This window comes from Larimichthys crocea, chromosome XVII (genome assembly GCF_000972845.2).
Source record: "Larimichthys crocea isolate SSNF chromosome XVII, L_crocea_2.0, whole genome shotgun sequence".
Classification (NCBI taxonomy): domain Eukaryota; kingdom Metazoa; phylum Chordata; class Actinopteri; family Sciaenidae; genus Larimichthys; species Larimichthys crocea.
Window position 1 is genome coordinate 5,547,270 of NC_040027.1, and position 24,279 is coordinate 5,571,548.

At 40.5% G+C, this 24,279-nt stretch overlaps 1 protein-coding gene across 1 annotated transcript in view; it reads left to right on the forward strand.

Annotated features, from left to right (window-relative positions):
• Nucleotides 1-10,895, forward strand: part of hs2st1b (heparan sulfate 2-O-sulfotransferase 1b) — a 15,248-nt gene extending 4,353 nt beyond the window's left edge. Inside the window, exons 3-7 of the mRNA XM_019262001.2 lie at nt 6,792-6,877; nt 7,267-7,405; nt 7,504-7,601; nt 9,294-9,451; nt 9,610-10,895. Coding sequence (XP_019117546.1) covers nt 6,792-6,877; nt 7,267-7,405; nt 7,504-7,601; nt 9,294-9,451; nt 9,610-9,836 — 708 coding nt within the window. The 3' untranslated portion in view covers nt 9,837-10,895. The remainder of the gene's footprint in view (nt 1-6,791; nt 6,878-7,266; nt 7,406-7,503; nt 7,602-9,293; nt 9,452-9,609) is intronic.
• Nucleotides 10,896-24,279: the final 13,384 nt, after the last annotated feature.

Sequence of the window (24,279 nt, forward strand, 5' to 3'; positions counted from 1 at the left end):
TATGAGCTCTTTTAGATAAGATGGTGCCTGACCATGAAGAGCTTTGTAAGTAAGGAGAAGAATTTTAAATTCTATTCTAGATTTAATAGGTAGCCAATGCAAGGAAGCCAAAATGGGAGAGATGTGATCTCTGATCTTGGTTCCTGTCAGAACACGTGCAGCAGCATTCTGAATTAACTGCAAAGTCCTAAGAGACGTATTAGAGCAGCCTGAGAACAAAGAGTTACAATAGTCCAGCCTTGAAGTAACAAATGCGTGGACTAGTTTTTCTGCTGAGTTAGTTAACTGATTGGTTGCATCAGGCTTGATCGATAAATATAATTGGGTGTCGTCAGCATAACAATGAAAATTGATAGAGTGATTCCTAATAATGTTCCCTAAAGGAAGCATATATAAACTGAATAGAAGTGGTCCAAGTACAGAACCTTGAGGGACTCCATGACAAACTTTGGTCTGCATGGAGGATTCATCATTGATGTGAACAAACTGAGATCGATCTAAAAAGTACGATTTAAACCAGCTTAGGGCGGTTCCTTTGATGCCAATTCGATGTTCCAGTCTCTGTAAAAGAATTTGATGGTCAATGGTGTCAAATGCAGCACTAAGATCTAACAGGACAAGTACAGAGATGAGTCCTTTGTCAGATGCCATTAGGAGGTCATTTGTAACTTTGACTAATGCGGTCTCTGTGCTATGATGCACTCTAAATCCTGACTGGAAATCCTCAAATAGACTATTGTTATGGAGAAAGTCAAACAGCTGATTAGCTACAGCTTTCTCAAGTATCTTAGACAGAAAGGGAAGGTTTGATATCGGTCTGTAGTTGGCTAAGACCTCTGGGTCTAGAGTGGGCTTTTTAAGAAGAGGTTTAATTACAGCTACCTTAAAGGACTGTGGTACATATCCTGATAATAAAGACAGATTAATCATATCTAATAACGAATTACTAACTACAGGTAAAACATCCTTGAGCAACCTGGTTGGGATGGAGTCTAAGAGACAGGATGACGGCTTAGCTGCAGAAATGATTAAAGTTATTTGATGAAGATCGATGGGGGAAAAACAGTCTAAATACATATCAGGTTTTACAGCTGTTTCAAAACTTGCTGTATCAGAATGCAGATCAATGCCTGTTGAGGGCAAGAGGTGATGGATTTTGTCTCTAATAGTTATAATCTTATCATTAAAGAAGCTCATGAAGTCATTGCTACTTAGACCTAAAGGAATAGATGGTTCAGTAGAGCTGTGATTCTCTGTTAGCCTGGCTACAGTGCTGAAGAGAAACCTGTGGTTGTTCTTATTCTCCTCAATTAAAGAAGAGTAATAGGCTGCTCTGGCATTACGGAGAGCCTTCCTGTATGTTTTGAGATTATCTTGCCAGGCTAGATGAAATTCTTCCAGTTTAGTGGCACGCCATTTGCGTTCAGATTTACGTGCCTCTTGCTTTAATTTACGAGTCTGCTGGCTATACCATGGTGCTAGCCTTCTTTGTTTAATTATCTTCTTTTTCAGAGGTGCAATAGAGTCTAGAGTTGTCCGTAATGAGCCTGTAATACTATCAACAAGATGGTCTATTTGTGGGTGGCTAAAGGAAGTAGACAAGTCCTCTGTTACAGTTAGACATGGCATTTGATTCAATGCTGAAGGAATCACTTCCTTAAATTTGGCTACAGCACTATCAGATAAACATCTGCTGTAGAAGCTTCTACACAAAGGCTTATAGTCCGGTAGTATGAACTCAAAGGTTATTAAAAAATGGTCAGACAGAAGAGGATTCTGTGGGAAGACTATTATATTATCAATTTCAATGCCATATGAAAGAACAAGATCAAGAGTGTGGTTCAGACAATGAGTCGGTTTATTTACACTTTGACAAAAGCCAATTGAGTCTAATAGAGAGATAAACGCAGTACTAAGACTATCATTGTGGTTGTCCACATGAATGTTAAAATCACCTACAATAATTACTTTATCTGTTTTAAGGATCAAGCCTGATGCAAATTCAGATAAAAATTCAGAATAAGGACCTGGAGCTTGATATACTGTAACAAATAAAATTGGCTGCAAAGTTTTCCAGGTTGGGTGAGTGAGGCTAAGGACAAGACTTTCAAATTAATTATAATTTAGTTTAGGTTTGGGATTTATTAATAGACTTGAGTCAAATATGGCTCCAACTCCACCACCTCGACCAGTACTTCGAGGAACATGAGTATTATAATGACTCGGAGGAGTGGATTCATTTAAGCTAACATATTCATCCTCCTGCAGCCAGGTTTCAGTGAGGCAAAACAAATCAATATCATAGTCAGATATTAATTCATTGACTAAGACAGCTTTAGATGACAAAGACCTGATATTCAATAGTCCACATTTAATTCTCTTATTTTGGACTGTTGGAGATGTTGATTTAATTTGTATTAAGTTTTTATGATGAACTCCTCTTCTGTTTGTTTTATCTTTAAATAATGTAGGTGGACGGGGGACAGACACAGTCTCTATACTAAAGGACTGGGTGGGCAACTGCTCTAATGGAGGCGCAGAGAAGCGTGTAAGACTGCAGCTCTGCTTCCTGGTCTCAACTCTGGGTTGTCGACATGATTTTGGTCAGCTAATAAACTTGGCCATATTTCTAGATATGAGAGCTGCTCCATCCAAAGTGGGATGGATGCCGTCTCTCCCAATCAGACCAGGTTTTCCCCAGAAAGGTGTCCAATTGTCTATGAAGCCCACATCGTTTGCTGGACACCACCTCGACAGCCAGCGGTGAAATGACGACATGCGGCTAAACATGTCATCACTGGTCACATTGCTCGGGAACTACCGGGGGACGGCTAGCTGAAGCTACCTGTGGCGGTACCGCACCGGCTACAGGGGACTGGCTAACTATCTGAGCTACTGACTGTTCGGTGGTGCGGTACCATGCCTCTAACTCACTGACCCTCGCCTCCAAAGCTACAAATAAACTACATTTATTACAAGTACCGTTATCACTAAAGGAGGACGAGGAGTAACTGAACATGTGGCACACAGGACAGGAGAGAGCAGGAGAGGAGAGAGGAGAGGAGAGGGACGCCATTGCTATAGCTAGGCTAGTTAGTGTGGCTAACAGAAACTGGAGAAACTATCAGATTGTAGTTACTAGAGTTCAGAGAGCTGTTTATGCACAGACAGAACAAGTCAAAGAGTAGTAGAGTAGATAGTCGCTGATGTGAGAAATATACGGAAATCTGTTCAGGTGAGCAGAGCAGAGAGCACCGTGGCAACAACACAGATACCGGAAGTGACACAATACGTTACCGTAAAGCACGCAGAGGAGGAGTCTCAACTGCAGATTATTTACACTTGCACCTGTGAGTTGACCACCAGAGCTTTCGTATGAGTGACCTTTAAAAAAAAAAAAACCCTAAACAAATATGTTGGTATCTTGCTGCTCCTACATCTCTACTTTTACTTCAGTAGGGTTTGTATTTTGACTTTTTAATAGAGTATTTGTGGTATTGGTACTATCACTTAATGAAAGAATCTGAATACTTCTTCCTCCTGATCTCATCAAATTTGAACTGAGTCAAATATGTTGCAGAAGGCAATCAGTCATAATCTCATTTGGTCAGATTGTATAACAATAGAGAAGAGCCATTCACAAGAGTTTGACAGAAGAAAATCTTTGTATTTGGACTAAACCAGACCATGACAGAGTGTCCGAGTTTAGAGACATTTCAGGCTGACTGTGGAGATTTGACCGGTCTGAGCATCAGGCTGCGTTCTTCCAAAAGTTGGGTCTGGCTCAACATCTCCACTGTAGGTCACTGTGACAGTAACAAGAAAATAGAAATGACGCGGGACATTTTACATCCATCACACAGTAATGATATTATATGGAGCTAGATTAGGGTCAAAAGTTTTGTACTTGAAAACATAAAATCTGAAACGGAAATTTCAAGTTTTGATCTTGAATTTTGAAAAATACAGCAACATATTCAAAATAAAAATAAGTGTAGTGTTTTTTTTTTTTTCAGGTTAAATACAATTATGATCAACTCTGGTAATTATTTTGAATAAATTTCTTTTTTATTTTTCACTTTAATATGTTTCTTTCAGTTGCAGGTTTTATCTTTTTAGATTCAGATCTTATTTTCTACAGTTAAAAAATATATATTCAGTTTCAAATCTTTCTTTTTCAGTTTCAGATCTTTTTCAGTTTCAGACCTGTCTTTTTCAGTTTCAGACTTTTGACTCAGATCTAGCGTCGGGGGCGTGGCAATAAACTGAGAGCGGTGTGGAATCATGACAGACAGCTCAACCAAAAGGCTTGAGCCCTTCCCATATCATGTTGCCTTCAGGGAATGTAGGATCTAACCACCACATGATTGGCAGTAAAAAAAACAGCTGTCAGTGACTAACTTCGACTTGCACATTATACACGAATATTCTGCACGGCTAAATTTGTTTTAATTTCACCTCACCTGCAGGACCCAGCACACAGGTGAGGAAAGTGAAATAAGTTTGGGAAATCGTGATAAATGTCAAAATGAGAGTTGGTTTAGCATTAACATAGTAACAGCATTATCTGTTTTTCACGCAGTAGCCTACCTCCTGTCTGAATGCATCCTAATGTGAACGTCATTTGAAACAAGTGAAATCAATTTTGAGTGGTTGTGTTTAATAAATGACATGTGTGCCCTATTTGTCTTTAATTGCTGCCACTTGTGTTTACCAGTATGAATGACATGTGCATTAGAGTGCAGAATGTGTTTTTGGAATGAGAATGTGTTTAGAGTTTTGCTGAAAAGTGTAAGTGACATCTGCACATTGTGTTTTACCATGTGAAACGGTTTAAGGTGACAACAGACTGAACAATTAGCTAGATGAGTTCAGGCAACTGATAACTTTGTTCAGCCTGTGGGTTTTAGTGTTTTAGCAACTGAGAACAACTAACAAATATCAGACAATGCTGAGACAATCCCTGGTGGTATCCCTGCAGGCGTCTTAACAACTGAAAGTAAAATCCTGAGTCATCTTTGTCTGAGATTGAGACGAGATCAAGTTAAAACGTGGTGAAGTCTGTATGAGAGGTCAGGTCACATCATAAATCTTTAAAAAGCAGAGACATGCCATCAACTTCAAGGCATCCCAAAACCTTGAAAGAGGAGGAGAATGTGCAGCAGGAATAAAACCATGAAATGCTGATGCGCTCTTTTTGTTTTGACCACAGACCTCAGCAGATGCTGAGTATACCCCCTGCTCATGCTCTTGTTTTGGCCTTCAGTCTGGTTTGGCAGTGATCAGTTGGGTTGCGTTCATGTGGTTCCTTTGGTCAAGAATACTCTGCTGTTCATGCCATTCATTGTCCTGCTGCATTGTCCTAAAATTGGTAGGCTGTATGAAAATGGCACAAGGCCTACGCTGTTTGTCTAAACTCAAACTCCCTTCTCATTCTTAGAGCTGAAAGTCAACGTTTTCCCCGCGCAGTTGTTGTTTCACATGAAATCCACATGACTCATCTTCTTCCTGACTACACTGCAGATGGATCATTAGCAGTGACTTGTTTCCATCTCTGCATGCTTGTTAACACATATTTGATTTGAGTTTCAATCTCACTTTTGCCTTTTGATCAATTGGACATGAATACAATGTTCTTGGCATGCATTAATATTATACACTGTGTAAACGCCTCAAAGCTGTGCTCGTGTTATTTTTGGTTGCTAGTGCTAAGCTAATATCCTGCCTGCCGTTTCCCCTGCACACGATAAAACAGACAGAATTTGTCTGCTGGCCCATCAGAGCACCGCTCAGTTTACAGCAGGAACATTCATATATGGATCCAGAAATAGCATTTAGCTTAGCCAAAACTCTGGTCACTGTGTTTGTCATATTTGCTCTCTCAGACCGCAGAGTGTGTCAAAGATAACAGTCATAAATAGAGGTGGTGTGCTCGTCTGCAGGAGGCCTCTTTACAGCTAAAAGCACAGCAGGTGGAAACTGGTTCTGTGTGATGTGAACTGATTGAGACATTTGTTGGAACACTGCCACCTTGTCTGGATGTCAGATTTACAGCACTGAAACATTTTGTAAATTGAAGTAGTGGTTTTGGTTATGCTGTAGACTGAGACTGTAATTTTCACTGCAAAGCCAAACATTGTCCTCTGTCCTGCCACCATAATCTCGGTGAGGGTCATGCGTTTCTACACTGACTACACTGTCTGCAACACAGGGGTTGCCGCAAAAAAACGCACCAGCGTGCGGGAGAGAAGTTCAGCCAGATTCAACTTTTGGGAAACCGGAGCCCCACGTCACGCTCCACAAGCCAATCAAAAAATGGCATCAAACCGGAACGCCCACCGGAGGACGGGAAGAAAAACCTTGTTTACCATGGGATTTTGCATTCGTGTAGCAATGATGGAGAGACTAATTGTTACAACTACTCATACCCAAAGATCGTAGAGGAAATGAAGGAAAATCTCCAGGTCCAAGTTCTTATGGGCGTCATCTTCTTCTTTTCTGTTCGTGACGGGAACAAATTTGGGCTCACTAATGTCACCTTCTGGTTTGGGGCGGTAATGCCACCAAAATGAGGCCCCTGCCGCACTCTACCACCACAGGTGGCCGGAATCCCTGATCCTGTCTGAATGCGCGCTTAGAGCGGGAGGTTTAGTGGAGGTGTACATTTCATGATCTATCCTCACTCTGTGCTGTAATACTTTAGTTTGGTTCAACCTGTTCTTACTGTGTTTATCTTGTTGCTGTGTTTTTCCTGCTGCTCCATAATTAGTTTCCATTATCTCTGACTACAGGTGCGCTTTGTCAGGAACGTCACCTCGTGGAGAGAGATGAAGCCCGGCTTCTACCACGGCCACGTGGCTTATCTGGACTTTTCCAAGTAAAGCCCTTCATTTCCCGTAATACCATTAATATCCAGATTAGTTAGAGACAGTTAGCAGGGCAGATAAGGCGAGGTCATGTATTGATTGCTAACGTGTTCTTTAGTGTTGATTAATTGCATTGTTGTCCTTATCTTCCTTGACACTATAATTTCACCGATCACAGGTAATTATCCTAATGGTGCAAAGTTCCTCACTGAGAAGAGACCCGTTAACTCTTAGTGTCGCTTCTCCGCGAAGCTGCTACTCGCTCATTGATGGAAAGGCTGATTCTTTACTGCAATAAATGTTATTAATTCGGTGGCAGCTTCATGGTCTGTTGGAAACGAGGCCTCTAGTGTCTGTTCAGTGCAAATCAAATATATGTAAACCCTTTTCTTTGTGTTAGATACGGGGCGAGGGGTAAGCCCATGTACATAAATGTGGTCCGGGACCCCATCGAGCGCCTGGTGTCGTACTACTACTTCTTACGTTTTGGAGACGACTACAGGCCGGGTCTGCGACGGAGGAAGCAAGGGGACAAAAAGGTCTTTATTTCTTTTTTAGCTCAAATGAATCCGTTGTTTCAGGGTCTATGATTTGTCCACACATGGATGTATTCTAATGTTTTTGTTTTCTCTTTCAGACCTTTGACGAGTGTGTGTCATCAGGGGGGTCTGACTGCGCTCCTGAGAAGCTCTGGCTGCAGATCCCCTTCTTCTGCGGCCACCATTCAGAGTGCTGGTGAGTGCTGGCTGCACCTGCCTCATCACAAACGGAACGCAATCACAGTAAATGTCTGGAATTAATGTTCATCCCAAAATCTAGAGTTTTGATAATAACTGAACAGTTTGAACAAAGTTTGAAGCAGGTGGCTGTTGGATTCATTTACATTTGGACAAAATGGTTGTCTGAAAGAGGAAACACCACTCTGCATAATTTCTGAAGTTTGAAGAAAATAAGGCATGCACTGCGTTACAGAGAGCGGCAGTCTGTCATCATCAGATTCATGATGGACAGTAAACCCCACCAGGCATGTCTGTTATGTTGCGGCCGTAATGTTGTTTTGGTCTATTCTCTACGTGACTTCAAACCCACCTGGAGCATTTCAGAAGCAGTTTGCCCACCAGACTTTGTTAACTTGCTCAGATTATTTTCTGGTTTAGTTTCTAAATATGTAAATATGCTACGTAGTTAATTTGTTTCCCTTTTGGCTGTTTTAATGACAATCAGTTTGCACAGGGAGTTTTATTTTGAAAATCTCTGGCTTCCTGGCTCGTGGTGTCTGTCAAAAATAGAATCGCTGTGTATTCTTCACAGAGCCGAGTGAAGAAGCGGCTCTGAACCGGCCACAGTAAGGCTGGTAGGTTTAAAACATTGACTAGAACGGCTACGGTTAGCTCCGGCGGCCATGGTGCACACAGAACACATCCCTGTGCCCGGTGGAGCAGAGGTATTTTTTTATTCCACCGATTGTTCTTCCTTATCAAAACCTGGTTGCCTACCTTATCCAAAATACAATTCAACAGCTAACAGTTCAGTCAGAGTTGGTAATGACTTAAGTAGCATCAAGCTGATGATGATGATGATGATGACGACCACAGGAGGTGTTGGAAGTGAATTTCTTTCTAAATCCACACCTCTAGATTTTTGTCATTTCAGACATTTCTTCAGCCCCAACTGATGCAACATTATACCACTTTGTCACATGTGCAGTAGGACTGTATGGGGAGCTGTAAACTCTAATTCAGAGCTGTTTAAAGAAAGCAAACTTCATCACAATAAGTAACCCCTTCCACTATAATCCATCTATGATGGCTGCATACAGATGTGATGGAACCTTCCTCATCAATTCATGAAACAAACACAAATGTCACATTCGCATCATGTTTTCTGCATTGTTTTTCATCAGTTGACGTTGAACTGGACTGTTGGCTCCACCCAGGTCTAAACCAGTCTGATTACAGGCCTTTGTGGCAAATGAAAAGACAAGAAGCAGCTTTGAGTGACGCATTCACCACAGTCCCCTCTGTTCTTCTTTGTTCTTTCTGCTTCACCATGAATAAACAATGACCTCATCATTCATCCTTTTCAATATGACTCTAATATAACCTGTCCCTGCAACCACCATGTCACTCATGCTACCTCGCTAACATAGCAGTCAGTAAGGTATGCAGCCTTGTATTATGAATAAACCTTGAATGTTTTCTAAGGTGGTGTATGGTGTAATCCGTGCAATGATGTTGATGATCCAACTACTCCTCTAGTAATTGCATAATGGTCGTGGATAGAAAGAGTATCTTTGTTTTCTTTTGCAGATTATCTTTAAATATGGTTCAAATCTGTGATTATGTAAGCATAAGCAATGTGTATGTTTGTTCGTCTATGAGGTCGGATCAGATAATGCTAAGATTGTGTTTGCTGTTGTGTGTGCAGGAATGCAGGCAGTAGATGGGCCCTGGAGCAGGCCAAGTACAACCTGGTGAATGAGTACCTGTTAGTTGGAGTGACTGAGGAGCTGGAGGACTTCATCATGATCCTGGAAGCAGCACTGCCACACTTCTTCAAGGGAGCCACAGAGCTTTACAGAACCGGTACCGACACACAGTACACATCTCCTCACAGTCAGCTTTTGCTTTTGACTTCTGTTGTTAGTGAAATCACTATCAATCAAGTGAAGCATTCTGTTGAGCTTTTCATGCTCAATACTCTGTAACCCTTTGTTTCTTACTACCTTCTTATGTTCCTCCAGGAAAGAAGTCCCATCTGCGGAAGACCACAGAAAAGAAGGCCCCCAACAAAGAGACAATAGCCAAGCTGCAACAGTCCGACATCTGGAAAATCGAAAACGAGTTTTATGAGTTTGCACTCGAACAGTTTCAGTTTGTGCGTGCCCACGCTGTCAGGGAGAAAGATGGAGAACTTTATGTCCTTGCCCAGAGCTTCTTCTATGAAAAGATCTACCCCAAAGTGAACTGAACGTGTAGTCAAAGAAGACTGACAAGGGCTGCATGGGGACTGTCTATTAGAAGTCATTTACACTGGGAGGAAAAGACACAAGTTCACCAAGTGGTGGTGGCAAACCCTCAAATGCTTTTTAAGGGACTCAAATTTTGACCTCTTTCAGGTGGTACTGTGGAATTTCCACAAAGAATGTGTCTAATTGTTGTTGTTTTTTTATTGCTGGTGCAGCTGTTGAGAAAAGCGAACATGGATCATCTTCAGTCTGAGCTGTAAGAAAGAATTCAAGCCTACAGTAGTCAGTCAGTCACTCAGTGTGATAGATCTCAAAACCCACAAGCAGCCTTTGATTTATGAAGTCCTGTGTTTTTTTTTTGTTTTTTTTTGTGGCAGTCAAGATAAAAGCAGCAAAACTGTAGTTCAACAAGTTTGAACGCATCTTTAACTCTGATTATTTTCTGTCTGACAGATTTGAAAAGACAGTGAGTGGAGAAAGCTCTTCACCGTTGTACATGTTTTAGCACAGTACGTTTTAGGTGCACAAATTCTTGTTTACATTGACAAAGGATAAAAGCAGAAAACAAAAGATCCGAGCTGCGTTTGTACATACTGTATTAACATGCAGTGAACATGTTTTTGGACCAAATAGTAGCAACAGAATTTGGATTGGACCGTTGCATCCTTTGGTGCGTGACTAGTAATTTTTTATCCCACTGAGGCGTTCTCAATTTTTTAGACATGTTTAACACATCGTGTCAGTATTTTCTCACAGGAATCATGCTGTGCATATTTGATATATCTGACAGCTGCTGTTAGCCTGTGGAAGAAGCACAGCTGGAGTAGGAGAAGTACAGGGTTTACCGAGCTTTGACATGGTCACAGGGTCATTTTTAGCAGAATGAGACAAGGCCAAAGGGCGAACTGATAGTGCCTTTATTACAACCTTTAGAACATTTCTTTATTTGTTACAATCATCTTTTCATTTCTGTGTGTGTATTTTATGAACTGCAGGTTCTGTTTCTCTTGTTTCATACTCACCCTTTTAACAAGTTAACATAAATGCATTCTTGAAAATGATCCCTTGTTTGTGTCTGAAGTTGTTCGTGGTTACTCATGATTGCACTGGCAGGTAGTAGCTTGGAGCATGTCTTTCATTAGGTATCACTGTGAGGCAGTTTTAAGGACACCACTGTTGACCTTTTGAATGAGCTATTTCTTGAAAGGGCTGCTCCAACTATTTTAAATTGCACTTCCAAGCACATTGACCACTTCCTATATTTCCCATAGTGCAATTTGGCAGCATATGTTGCTAAACCTTCACTGCCCTTTTTGACATTTAAATTCAAATCAAATCAAATTTTATTTGTATAGCCCAAAGTCACAAAGTACATTTGCCTCAGAGGGCTTTGCAATCTGTACAGGGAGTGACCCTCTGTCCTTAGAACCTTAGTTCGAGTGAGGAAAAACTTGCCCACAAAAAACCCTTTTTATGAGACATTTATGATTATGATTACTTAATTTAGCAAACATTTGCGAACTTGCAGCAAGCACAAAGTACAGCTGATGCTGATGAGACTGATTGAAATACTAGCAGGTAGTACATTTCATGAAGTAATGTTATCTAGGAATTTGTCATTTATGCAATTTAGCCATCCACGGCTGGGAAATAAAGCCAATGTACAAGTGCCAAAAACTGCAGTTCCTCGAACAGCCACTTGAGGCTGGCTACAAAAACGGGCCAGTCTCCATAAGTCCCCATGTCCAAATGTCCAACTTCACAGCAGAAATAAACATGTTTACAGCCTGGTACAAAAAACAGTTTTGGTCTCCGTAGCTAATTTCCCCGTTCATGACAACTGTACTGAGGGTGACTTTATATACAACTCACCTGTTCAAAAGATATTAAGGCTTAAAGTTATGCAGAATTAATAGCATTGACAGGTAGGTGCTGTTACAGATGGCTTGATTGAGCAACCAGGCATCAGTCAACCTAGCTCAGTTCAGCTAGCTCAGTCCTTTTTTCTTCTTGGCTTTCTCTGACGTCAGCTTTGTTCAGGGAAGTTACTGAGATGAGGTTACATTGTCTGCTTGCCTGACTCCAGTTGTAGCATGATACTCACTATGCTATCCTCAGAATTCAACATGTTACCCCTCAGTGCAACACCAGAATGGCAATGGAGTTCTAGAGAAGTTACATAATGTCATCTTAAAGGATTAACAACTTAATTACAATTCAACCTGAGGGGAACATGAACAGTTGGCATGGCAGCTCAACATCAGTGTGACAGGGGAAGTCAGGGGGTCACCAAAGTCAGTCAGTATGATTTATCATCTAGGTATGCATTGATTTAATTATATACATCTACTGGAAGGATTGTTGAATGGAAGTATTGATATTCCAACTTTAACCATGTTCTAAACACCATGGATCCTACATTTGTCAATCATAGAAATGTTTGGTCTATAAAATGTCTGAAAATACGTTGCAGTGTCTGTCTGACTAAAAAGAAATGATATTAAGTGTTCATATTTAGATATCTTTCAGTAATCATAGAAAGAAGAAAAAGATGGCACCAAGGAATGTTTGCCAACAAATGGATGATCAGAATAGTCCATAGACAATGAATTGAATGTTTGTATTAAACTATACTCTTGATGAGGAATGTTTCTATGGAGGCTTCATATTTGTTTTTTGTTTTTCTCTCTGGAGATTTGATTACATCCACTACATGGGGGCACTGACTGCTCCCATATGTGGTAAATCAGGGCATGTTTTTTCACCATTTTTCTCTTGCACTGATTTACATGAACCCACTCTTGACTCCATTTCTCGTCTTTTGGCTCCATAATTACAGAATAATTGCTTCGCTATATTTTACTCAACAGGGAGTACTTAACCACTGAAACCGTGAAATAACAGACTGGGACGGGATGATCTGCTGAAGTCAGCGCTATTACCAACTCTTGCCTCCTCTCTGATGGGAGAATAGACAGGAGGGAGGGAGAGTGTCTGCAGAGAGAAGCGCTTGCATGCTCCACCAGTCCACAGCCTGTTCTTGTGTCTACACAGAGACGAGCACAAAGGCCCCAACCCATATTTGATGCTTTGTGGCCATGGACACAAGGAGAGGCTGCCCGTCTCAGAAAATAGAACTCAATTAACAGTTTAGCTGCAGGCATATTGGAACTTTGTTTCATTAACGAGATGAATACAGTCTGATAATTACTTCATCTCAATTAGAAAAAAAAGGCTACACTCTATATTGATTGTGGCTGTTGAGCTTGAAGGTTAATTAGGAACACAATATTTCAGAAGTCTCCTCTGCATTGTTGTTGTGGGAACTGTTTGTTGGTGTTTTTTAAGGACTCCGTAGGTCTTCCTGCTTGATTTTATCTATTCAACTAAAGGTTTGTCTTTTGTTTCAGCAAAATAACCTCCCCCCCTTCCTCTCCCCTAACCTTGACTCCAGTCTCCGTTTGAAGTGCACAATTTTGGCATCAGTTTCTGTCTCTCTGTTCTGCTGTAAACCGCTAGAGGGAGCCCTGGTCCTTCTGAATATCCCCTCAGAGCAGCATGTGAGCTTCGACCGACTGAAACGGTTCACCAAGCCCCCATTAATGCACCTGTGCAAAGCCAAATGGAACAAACTAATAGTGCATTACCATTAACAATACAAATTACACCATTAGGCACACTTGGCTCTCAGGCCTTGTGATAGCTATAAATAGTTTCACTTGGTCTTGGACAATTTGTGCTGTACTTGCATAATGACAGCACTCAAATTAATTCATGGTGTGCAAATGGAGTGCCCATATTGCTACATGTTGTGAAAGGGTACATTTTGGGCTTTTTTTAATGATGTGACTCTTCCTGCAGAACCACCTTTGCAAGAGGAATTGATCAGTGAGGCCAGCAGCCCTAACATAAGTAAAACGTCTCCATTACAACCCATCTAGAGCATTTGATCCTGTTATTGCTGAAGCTGTGCAGAGTAATGACCTCTTTTTGTCAATGAAAGTTGGCTGGAGTACTAGAAATGGCCCTCTGGATTGGTTTTGGACCCTTTTTCAGCAGACCATAGGAGACCCAGCACAGTTTTTGCAGCTAGCTGACCTCAAAGTGGTTTCACTACTGCTCCATAAAACAAACAGAGCAGAGCAAAGGCAGCTTGACTGCCCCTCACTGGGACTGTGGACAGGACCTTAAAGCGCTTAGCCAAAGGGTACCATTATGTGTACTACTTTTCACTGTGTTTTATGTAAATGCGCCATGCTGAAATGGAAGGTAAAATTAAGCCAGCATGTCAAAGGCACTGGGCCAAGAAAACTTTAAGTGTTCCTGATATTCCTATTTAACTAGAGTCTGGTGCAGATGATGGATTGTAGCTGATGGGGGTAGAAAACGATGGAAGCTATCAGCATCATAAAGCATTGCCAGATTCATCCATTTATGGTTTCTTGCCTTCTAGCCTGTTACACATTGACATTTGACGATGTCAGAAGCATAGTTAAACAAGACTAACAGTCTACAGCCATGCTACCAGCTCTGTGAGGCTGAATTTAGGCACAGTGTAGCCCCAGTTTGTGCCTCTTGTTCATTAGTGTCTGATTCCACAACCCAATCAAGGACCAATGTTGGTCCCCAGATCCCAGTCTGAAAACCACTGCTCATTACATACCTGTAATACATTACCTGGTGACATACACGAGAAGCACAAGATGGGGCTAGCAGTTGTGCTTTGAGCTCTACATCAGTATGCCAACATGCATACAATGAAAATGCTGATTTTTAGCAGGTTCACCATCTTAGTTTATTTAGTACTTTTACACAAAGTTTAAAGCCATGAGATCACCAACATTACTGCATTGCATCCTGAGAGGAACATCAACGTCAGGTCCAAATCTCATTGCAATCCATCTAATAGTTGAGTACCATTTCACTGATGGTGGTTATAGAGCAAAAGTTAGTACCAAAGTCGGTAGGATCCATCCAACCATGCATGTCTGTACAAATGTTATCCCAATCCACCTTTTAGATGTTAACATTTAGCATTTAGATTTCAATTGTTAGCTGTTGGTGCCCAATGAAAAGTCAGAGGATCTGGCAGTAGGGTTTATCTTCTGAATAACTGCACAAATGTTCATTACCATCCATTCAGTAGCTCTCATTTCACAAAAAACAAGAACCCTTACGGTGGTGCTAGAAAAAAATGGGCACCTTTCTAATCTCGCGACCACTCAAAGCTCATATCTCATATCTCATTCACCCGTTCACACAGTTTTAGGAGCTAACTATTCACACAATTTGGGGTTCAGTCTCTTGCTCAAGGACACTTCAACATCCAGACTGGGGTCGAACCACCGATCATATGATTGGTGGATGATATCCTCTACCTCCATAACCGAAGTTTTTTTCATTGCATCTTCTGGGTATCATGAATATCTCTGCAAAATTTCACAGCAATTCATCAAATAGTTACTGAAATCACTCAGTATGAACCAAAGTGGTGGAGTGACCAACAGACAGATTGACATTACAGTCCCCACAAATCACAGACAACACTTAACCTGAGCAGTAATCCATGCAAACCATGACAGGAAGACAATAGTGCAATACGACTCTTTTTATAGATACACTCTTATCAATTAAAAAGAACATGGGCAGTAAGATCGCATCCATCATTTACATGTACTGTAGGAGTACATGATGTAATACATAATGGACAACATGAGCCTGTGAGCACAACAGGGAGGTTGACCCTGTACAGGAAACTCTCTGATACTCTTAATTAGATTGCTGTATTGTAGTTTGACCTTGGCGGAAGACACTCTACACTACTCTCTCTCTCTCTCTCTCTCTGTCTGTCTTTCTCTCTCTCTCAGTTGTGCTGGCAGACTGAGAGCACATAGTGGTGCATGGGCATTTTCTCCTGGAGGGTAGGAGAGAAATGCAATCAGCAATTCAATCGTGGCCATTGTGTAGCAGTGCTGATGAGCTTTGCAGAGTAGATAATGGATTAAATTATTTATCCCACCCCCCCTTTCTCCCCACCCTCCTCCTCAGTGCTTATTGTTGCCTCCTCTTTGTGCTGCTACAGCGGTACACAGACGTAGGTTGAAGGCCTAGATCACTTGCTGCCTTTCATAGATCTAATTTTTCTAATTAGCGCTTGAATGCAGAATGTTCTCTCCCCCTTTACCCCCTGCCTCCGCTGCCGCGTTCATTGTCAGATACGTTCCATGAGGTGAGCATGTGAACCTATCAGCGTCCAATTCAATGACAGAGAATACCACTGAACCACCACATCGCCATCACTCCTCCCCGCACTTCTCTTATTGAAACACTAAATGATCTTGATAATAACCTAATCAAGGACAGTTTCTTCAAATGAATGCTGTTAGGCTGTAGCAGCTGTGCAGAGGACTAGCTGATCTGGGATCAGGAACACTTTAACCAAAATGTCACTCCTCTAAATGTTTTTAATTGTGCAGTGACCATATGGAGGAGATAGGACAATCTATACAACATATTGATTTTGTGTTATTCCGTATGCACTATGACATAATGCTACGACAACGTCATTATCAGTTCATCATCAGAACTTCTTTAAATACTCTAATGTGCCGCCGATTGTTCCAGTGAAGTGTCTCAGCAGCAAAGAGGAATTAGAAAACAGATGCATTAAAATTCAAATGAAAAGCTTCTATGATAAACAATATGAGGGATGAAAAGTAATACACACATCAAACTCTAAATGCTTAAAATAAGTATGTTCCAAAATAAAGTGAGCCAGTAGCTGAAACAATAGAAGTTTTATAAAACTGCAGATCAGTAAGGTTTAAGTCATTTGACTAAAATATGTTCTAACGATGAACAATTTCATCACATCTATTTACGCTTTTATTTTTATGTTAATTTGCCTTAAGGACTGGCTGTGCCTGGCAATATTTTATATTTTAGTTATTCATCAAATCCCATGAAAACCCTGTCACTCAAACCTTTCTGACATCTCTACCCTGTTATTAGTGCTCAGCCGCCGAGCTCATACGCTCCTACAGTGCTGTGTTCATGTTAATGAAGCAACATGTCACCCGGCGTAACAGTGTGACTCACTGATGGAGCTCTTTGGCACAGAGGGAGGCTTTGGATACACAGACAAGACTTATTAGCAGCATCAACTCGTCGTTGGCTTTTGTTCTTTTTATGTTGACAAGAGAAAATATAGAATATTACCAAACTTATCCTTTAAGATATGTTCATATTCAATCTCTAATATGTGCACTAAAAAGTTACACACTACATAGTTATGGAAACTCAGGCAGAGAGCCAGTGAGAGACAAAGAGAAGCAGAGATGGTAACACTATTATTTTATTAAACAAGACAGTTTTTATTCAGGAGTCTGGTCTAATCAAAGTAAATCATGTCTAAGTTTAAGTCCAACAGTTGGAGGCTATATATTACTATTATTAGTAGTATCAGTACAAGCTGTTGTACAGTCCCTTGTATATACAGTACATTTGCATACATGCATTTGTCTCAGTGAACATCCAAACAAGCAAATTCATCTTTCCACTGTTGAGATCAGGCCTGTGTGGCAGAGCTCGTTCTTCTTCCCTAGCAGCTAATACCCATTTTAGAGTGTTGACAGATGATGCAACTGTTGTGGTCACATCCAAAAAAAAAAAAAAAAAGTGCCATCAGTGTCTCACATGCAGACGGGAGTGATGCAGACTCCATGTCTACAAGCACTCCCTATTATTCTTGTTGTGGCCGGTGGAGGCTTGCATGTACTCTAAGTTCCAGAGCAATGTGGCCTGCTTGTGTTACATACTTTTGTGGGCCGCCTCCCTGACAACTGGCAACAAAGGATCTATTGAGCAGAGGCAGCGACGAGGGGCTTTGATGGGTAATCTGCATGCGTTTGTAGAGGGAAACTGGAGCTGGGTTGAAGGAAACAGGTGCAACTAATTACAATATCCCCAGTCCTCTTTTCCTCTGGATTTCCTCCTGCCTTCTCTCCTTCTTTCATTTTCTTTATCATCCTTGTTTTCCTTATTGCGAAATCCTTTGCTAGGGTAAAATTCCCTAATGAGACTTCACTATTCCCACACAGACACACACACATGCTGCAATAACACAGTGTTCGGCTTCATTCGCTTCCTCCTCACAGGTCAGACATCAAAGTGGAGAGGTGAAATCTACGAGGGAAGTAACAGGAAGACGTTTTAATTTAATACTTCACACTGCACGTGTTACTGCTTTGTTCTTTGCACGTCATCAACGCGTTTTCCAACCTTTGATAAACTGAAAGCGGGTGACACGCTCACTACAATACAGTACCTCGCATGTATTCTGCGTGAACAACTGTGTGCTTACAGGCGGTCTACACAGCAAAGTAATTGAAATCTGAGAGGTTGCTAAAGCACCTGGCTCTAAGTGTTACCTCTACAGTAGATGTGATTTCCAACATGTCAAGTATCAGAGCTCTAATACATGAGGCCATTCTGTGTGGACACACTAGATATAAATTTAAAACTGGATCCATGATCAGACCTTTTGCTTCCAAATGTCTCCTTTTTCCTCAGAGCTTGATTTGAGCAGAGGCCATTGGCCAAATCTATACAGATAAATCATAAAAATAAGCTGCGCAATAATACATGTGTTTGGCACCCTCTGTATACCCTCTGTGTTTTAAAATCATAATAAGATTTTTTAAGGAGTTACAGACTTCAATTTGGCAGCATGCAGTAGGAGGGATTTCCATGTTGATGTTGAGTCTGACACAGAATTGACATAAATTGACCATTCACTAGATAGCTTGGCAACTGTAACTTGGCAAGGCAGGTCTGTCAAGTTTTGGATTTCTCTATATGCTGAAGCAGTGTGAGTATGGTAAGCTGCACAGGTTAGCATGTCCAGCTAACTAGCTTACTACCTGCAATTCATCTGTTATGCCATGGCGCCATGTTGGCAGCCAGTTACAGTAGCTGCTTTGTATAAAGTCTGTTTTTTGTACCAGGCTGTAAACATGTTTATTTCTGCTGTGAAATTGAACATTTTAATATCAGTGCTTATGGAATTTTAAATGTCCTGTAGCCAGCCTCAAGTGGCTGTTTGAGGAACTGCAGGCTTCATTTAACAGCCACGGAGTTTGGCACTTGGTAGAGATTTATGATTTTTCTGTCATACTTTCTGACATACATAAACAAAATAAAGCCACAGCTCTTTTGCTTGCACTCAGAAGCAACTGTTAGTGCTAAGCAGTGCTAGCATACTCTCTCACAGCGATCACAGTGCTAAAGTGAGGAGAGGAAGACGGAGATGCAGAGCTGGATCTAAGCGCCAGAAGCAGAAAAGATGGTGCAAGCCATGTGTACTGTCTTTTATCTGTATTTCGGGTGTGTGTGAATGTGTATGAATGGTTAGCTCCTTCAAACTGATGAGCAGTTGGCACCTTGCATAGCAGCCAATACCATCAGTGTATGAATGTGTGTGAATGGGTGAATGAGATATGTACTGTAAAAGGGCTTTGAGTATTTACCATATCATGGGGGATGTAAGTTTAGGGGCTATGGCACACAACAGAGGACTCAGACTTTTGTGTCTGTGGCTCATGCTCAACCAGTTGAGCCACCAGGGCGGCCCTATTGAGTTTTTTTGTAGTTGAATAATTGTATATTGTGAGGAAGGAGCCATCTTATCTTATTTTAAAGTTACGCTAATGTATGTACGCTATGTCAGGTCTGTCTCTTGCATAACCCGATCCCAGTCATTACCCAAGATAGTGTCTATCCTTTCTATTCTAAAAGAACTTTAAGGATATGTACAATAAAACATAAATCCATTTTTCTGTCAACTAATGACATAGCTACCAGATCTTTAAATTCGCCCATATCATATATGTCAAACCAGGACTAAGTCACTGTTCCATGTAGTACAAAAACTTCAGTCTTTTATGATATATCATGTATGCAGCCAAGTGCATATTTATGTGTTTGTGTTTCAAATCAGGCAGACAATAATTAGCTAGTTAACACGCTAGCCACAATACATATTTTAGTTACAGTTACAGTCATAGTATTGTAATGAGCATTACCGGTGAGAAATGAGAAGCCTGGTTTTGTTTTTGTCGTGAAACTAAGAATTTTGACCTGTAAATGTGTAGAGCTGTAAAAGACGCAGAGCTTGACAGATGTAGCAACAGTAACTAAAGGGGTTGGAGCTTACGTTGATTTAGTTAATTTTTTTTGTTTTGTTTTATTGTCAAACATAACGTTCAGTGTGACCGACATGCAACATGGTGGAAAGTAAATATGCCGAGATGTACTTATAATACAGTGACAGAACACTCATTACGCTGTATATGCATCATAGCTTCCACTAGCACAGCACTGAGGATTAAAGTACAAAAAGTGAGACTTATTCTTTAATATGGTGAATATGAGTGTGTGTCAGTGAAGCAGAAAAATGACTCGTCTATTTGACATAAAAGCCAGAGCTGGCTGTTAATTGATGCCCTTAGATCTCCGTCTTTTGTTCTTCTTTATCTCCTAGTACAGTCCTTGAGCTCTCCTTTATATCAGTATATGATCAAAATATGGAGTATTTCATTTGCAGTTCTGTGTCACATGGTTTAAATCGCCGCAAATATAGTCAAAGACATTCAAACAAAAGGTGCTGAACTTATGCGGTCCTTCTTGTGCATGTTGGAGAGCTCGTACTTGTATTTTACCGCCTTTACAATCAGTCATTATAATCTTTCTGGACACAAAGGAAAAAAGGCTGCTATTTAATTATACAGATCCATTCAGTTCATGGTGAGTGAGTCACATTAAGACAATTCAAAGCCTGCTATCTTCCAATAACACATTCCAAAGTCTCTGTTTCATGCAGGGTGCAATATCTTCCCTGCACTGCCACACCTCCAGGACAGATTAGCTCCATCTATGTGTGTGGGGGGAGGAAAGGAAAACAATCTTGCACTAACAAAACCATTATTAGTTCATTATGAATTAGAGAGCCACATCTGCAACTAATACATGGCCAGGTGGGATTTGTAAAGAGAGTACAGTGTGGAGTTTGTTCCACTAATGCATTATAAACACTGCAAGGACATGTGGCCTTTGAGGTTATAGTTACACTGGATGTGGAGCTTGATGTTGCTCAGATATAATGTGTCTCACATGGGTCAACATTTTTCAATTAAACAATCTGGGATGAAACAAAGCGGTGCCTTTGCTTTTGCTTGCAGACAGCTTTCATTTCAGAGCTTGAGTCTCACTTTTGTCCACTTTTTATTAAATTTCAGGACTTGAATTCTCCCTTTTCTGTCTGCTTTTTGTGGCAGTCTCAGTCCATTTGTGAATGAATAGCACATTAATCAAATCCAGGGATAAAGACAAAAGAATGGCCACAGCTAAAATGCTGGATGTTTTACCCTGCATAAGAAGATGAAAAATATCTATATCTATCTATAAAGCAAGCAGGAGCATATTTGTTGCAGGTGGAGTTAAGACAACATTCATCAAAATTCCATTTAGCTCTTAGTTGTCCTGTCAACTCTGTGACTAGGAAGGTGGGTAAAAGGCCATTTTCCCAGGCTGCTCAACCAGACTTTGGCTTGAAAGAGAAGCACCGCAATGAGAGAAAAGGGACATCAAAATTGGCCTCTTGTCATCAGGCCCTGGTATGATCCCCATTTGCCTTTCTCCGGGCGATCCGTCAGCAAGCCTTGATCAAAAAGGGATACGTCTTCAAGCATTCCCCCTTTCTAAGAGATGAGTGTCCCTCACTGTCCCACTGCAATCACTTCCTGTAAGCCAGGAAGCCCCAAACAAAGGCCTGCCTCTTTCTCCCGGCCAGCATGAGTGCAGAAAAAGAAATACAACACATATTTATGAGATTATCTGGCATCTCACGTTTCATTATAATGAAAGAAAGAATTGTTTCTGCCTCGCAGAGTTGAAACATGTGACACCAGGAAATGGTTTGGTGCTGTTACTCTCTTGTCTGAGAGGAGGAGTGTATTTTTTTGGCAAGAGGGATATGTGATGATGCTATTCAGAAACTGGTTGGACAGTTTGGGATCAGCAGGGGAGGAAGGCCACATGCAGTCTGGAGAACTATAAAGATGGAATGGAAAAGTTCTCATATGCCACAAATTAGATTAATAATGGTATTACCTTATTGTCCTCATTCACTAAAATTCTAAGTATATTTTAGATGAGCAAAGTGAACTTTTTCCGAGGCAGCAGCTGTAGCCTAAAAGCGAGAGAAGTAGGTTTGTATCTGTTGGACTTTCCACACCAGCTGGGAAACTCTCAGTGCGGAAAAGGAATGAGTAATGTTTTTGCCTCCAAAAACAACCACTTTGCTCCCATTTGTTCCGCTAATGCTGCTCAAAGGCCAAAAACTAGATGTCTGTGGTTACAAGACCAAGAAAAGAACATGCCTACTTAGCAAAACCTCTCCCATGATAAATAAAGGTATAAGCAGCCGCAGGGACACTTGCTCTGCCTGTGTCTGCTCTGGGTGCCCGAGTGACACAGACACTCCGTTTCAGTGGGATCATCTGAGGCAAAAACCTGCAGCTACAAGGCTGCTTTAAAGGAGATGTCCTTTCGACTTTGCTCCATGGTTCACATATGGATCATCTACGGTGTGTGCGTTGAGGCTATTTTTGGCACTTAATTGTTGAACTTTATATATTCTTATCCATTTGCATACTGTATATGTCCATACATAAGATGACTGCAGTAGCAGCTGCACCCTTTCCACACTTAAAAGTAGGTCAGAGAGGGCAAGAAAAATGTGCAGTAGGTGCACATAGTAGGTCAATGATGCTGCATGAAATAAAATAGCTTACATATAATAGCTATATATATATATATATATTCCACAGATTAAAAAATCATAATAAATGACCACGTCCACATTGTGGAAACAGAGTTTTTCAGTGCGGAAATGCAGGTGTGGCAAGAGGAGGAACACAGCAACCAAAAACAAATAGAATCAAAGAGCAAAAAATAGCCAGCTGCAACCGGGGAAGTTTATGTCACAGCATGCTGGTGTCCAGAAGGTCAAATTGCCAGCTTTATAGATGTTAACATCAGCAGTATAAGTGGTTACTGCATAGACACAACCATTTGAGAATGTATGCATGCACTGACAAAAGTATGCTTTGAACCAACATATCATGCCAGGTGTTCTTCATATTTCCATTAAACATGTTGACAATAGTAATTTTGTTTATGTCAAGGGGTGAAAATGAAGTAAAGCTACAGCACTAGAGGAGAAGTGGGCTGACCTCTACAACGGCTCCATTCGGTATGCTGAGGTAAGATGTTTAGTTTCTATAATCAAAAGCTTTCACTCAGTGCTCTTCATTAAGAGTCTCATGGTAGAATTCTCTTTGTGACTCAGACATGAGGTCTCCTTATGTCCATTCAACATAGAAGGAGTTATTCAGCTCAAAGAAAATGAACTTGACATATTGAAGATATGTATTTTAAATCAGAATGAAGATGCAATTAGCACAGATAAAATACAGAAAAACATTGTGTGCAGCTCTGGGTAACCATAAGTCACAGATATTGGCAGACTAACTACTTGCACTCAGGTACTGTACTTTTTTGTATAGTTCTGAGGTACATACCAGCAACTATATTTTTCTACTCAACTACATTTCAAAGAAAAATACTGTACTCTTAGATTCATTTGACAGGGACAGTTACTGTAGGCCAACTACATATTCTGCAGGTTCTGATTTAAAGGATAGTCGAAACATTTTGGCTTTTTGAGATTGTAATGACAAGGGTGAACCTTCTTCAGCCCTGCAAGGAACATTTGACTTGCTGGTTCTTTAAAGGACCATTTTTTAAATCTTTTTTTAAAGATTTTTTACTTTAAAAATTTTAAAACTTTAAAAGAAAAAACAAAACAAAAACACTATCAAACATAAAACGGTTCTTCAAAGTGCTACAAGTGAGACTTAAAGAAACTTAGCATTCAGTTCCCCAAAGAACCTTAAATAGCAAAAAAAAAAAAAGAGCACAGTCATTTCCTGATACAGATTATGCAGACAGGATTAGAATGTGTTAATTTAGAGTTTCAGAGGCAGAAGTAGGTAGATTTTTTTCAGACTAGCCGCTACCCCTATTTTAAATCTTTATGCTAAGCTAAGATAAGCAGCTATTGACTGATATTGATCTTCTCCCTTACCTTTCAATGAGAGAAGGGAATTTATTAATAATTTACCAAAATATCAAACCATTCCTTGAACATACAAAACATCAAATAAAATGTGCATTTTTATTAATTAAACCAAGTACTGATGTTAGCTTAATTTGAACCAGTTACAATATTTAAAATAGTAGTTGAATAATTGACAAGTTATTAGATGATAAGATGTCTGCACTTTTACTAAGAAGTATTCTTCTTGGAGTGCAGTGGCCTATTAC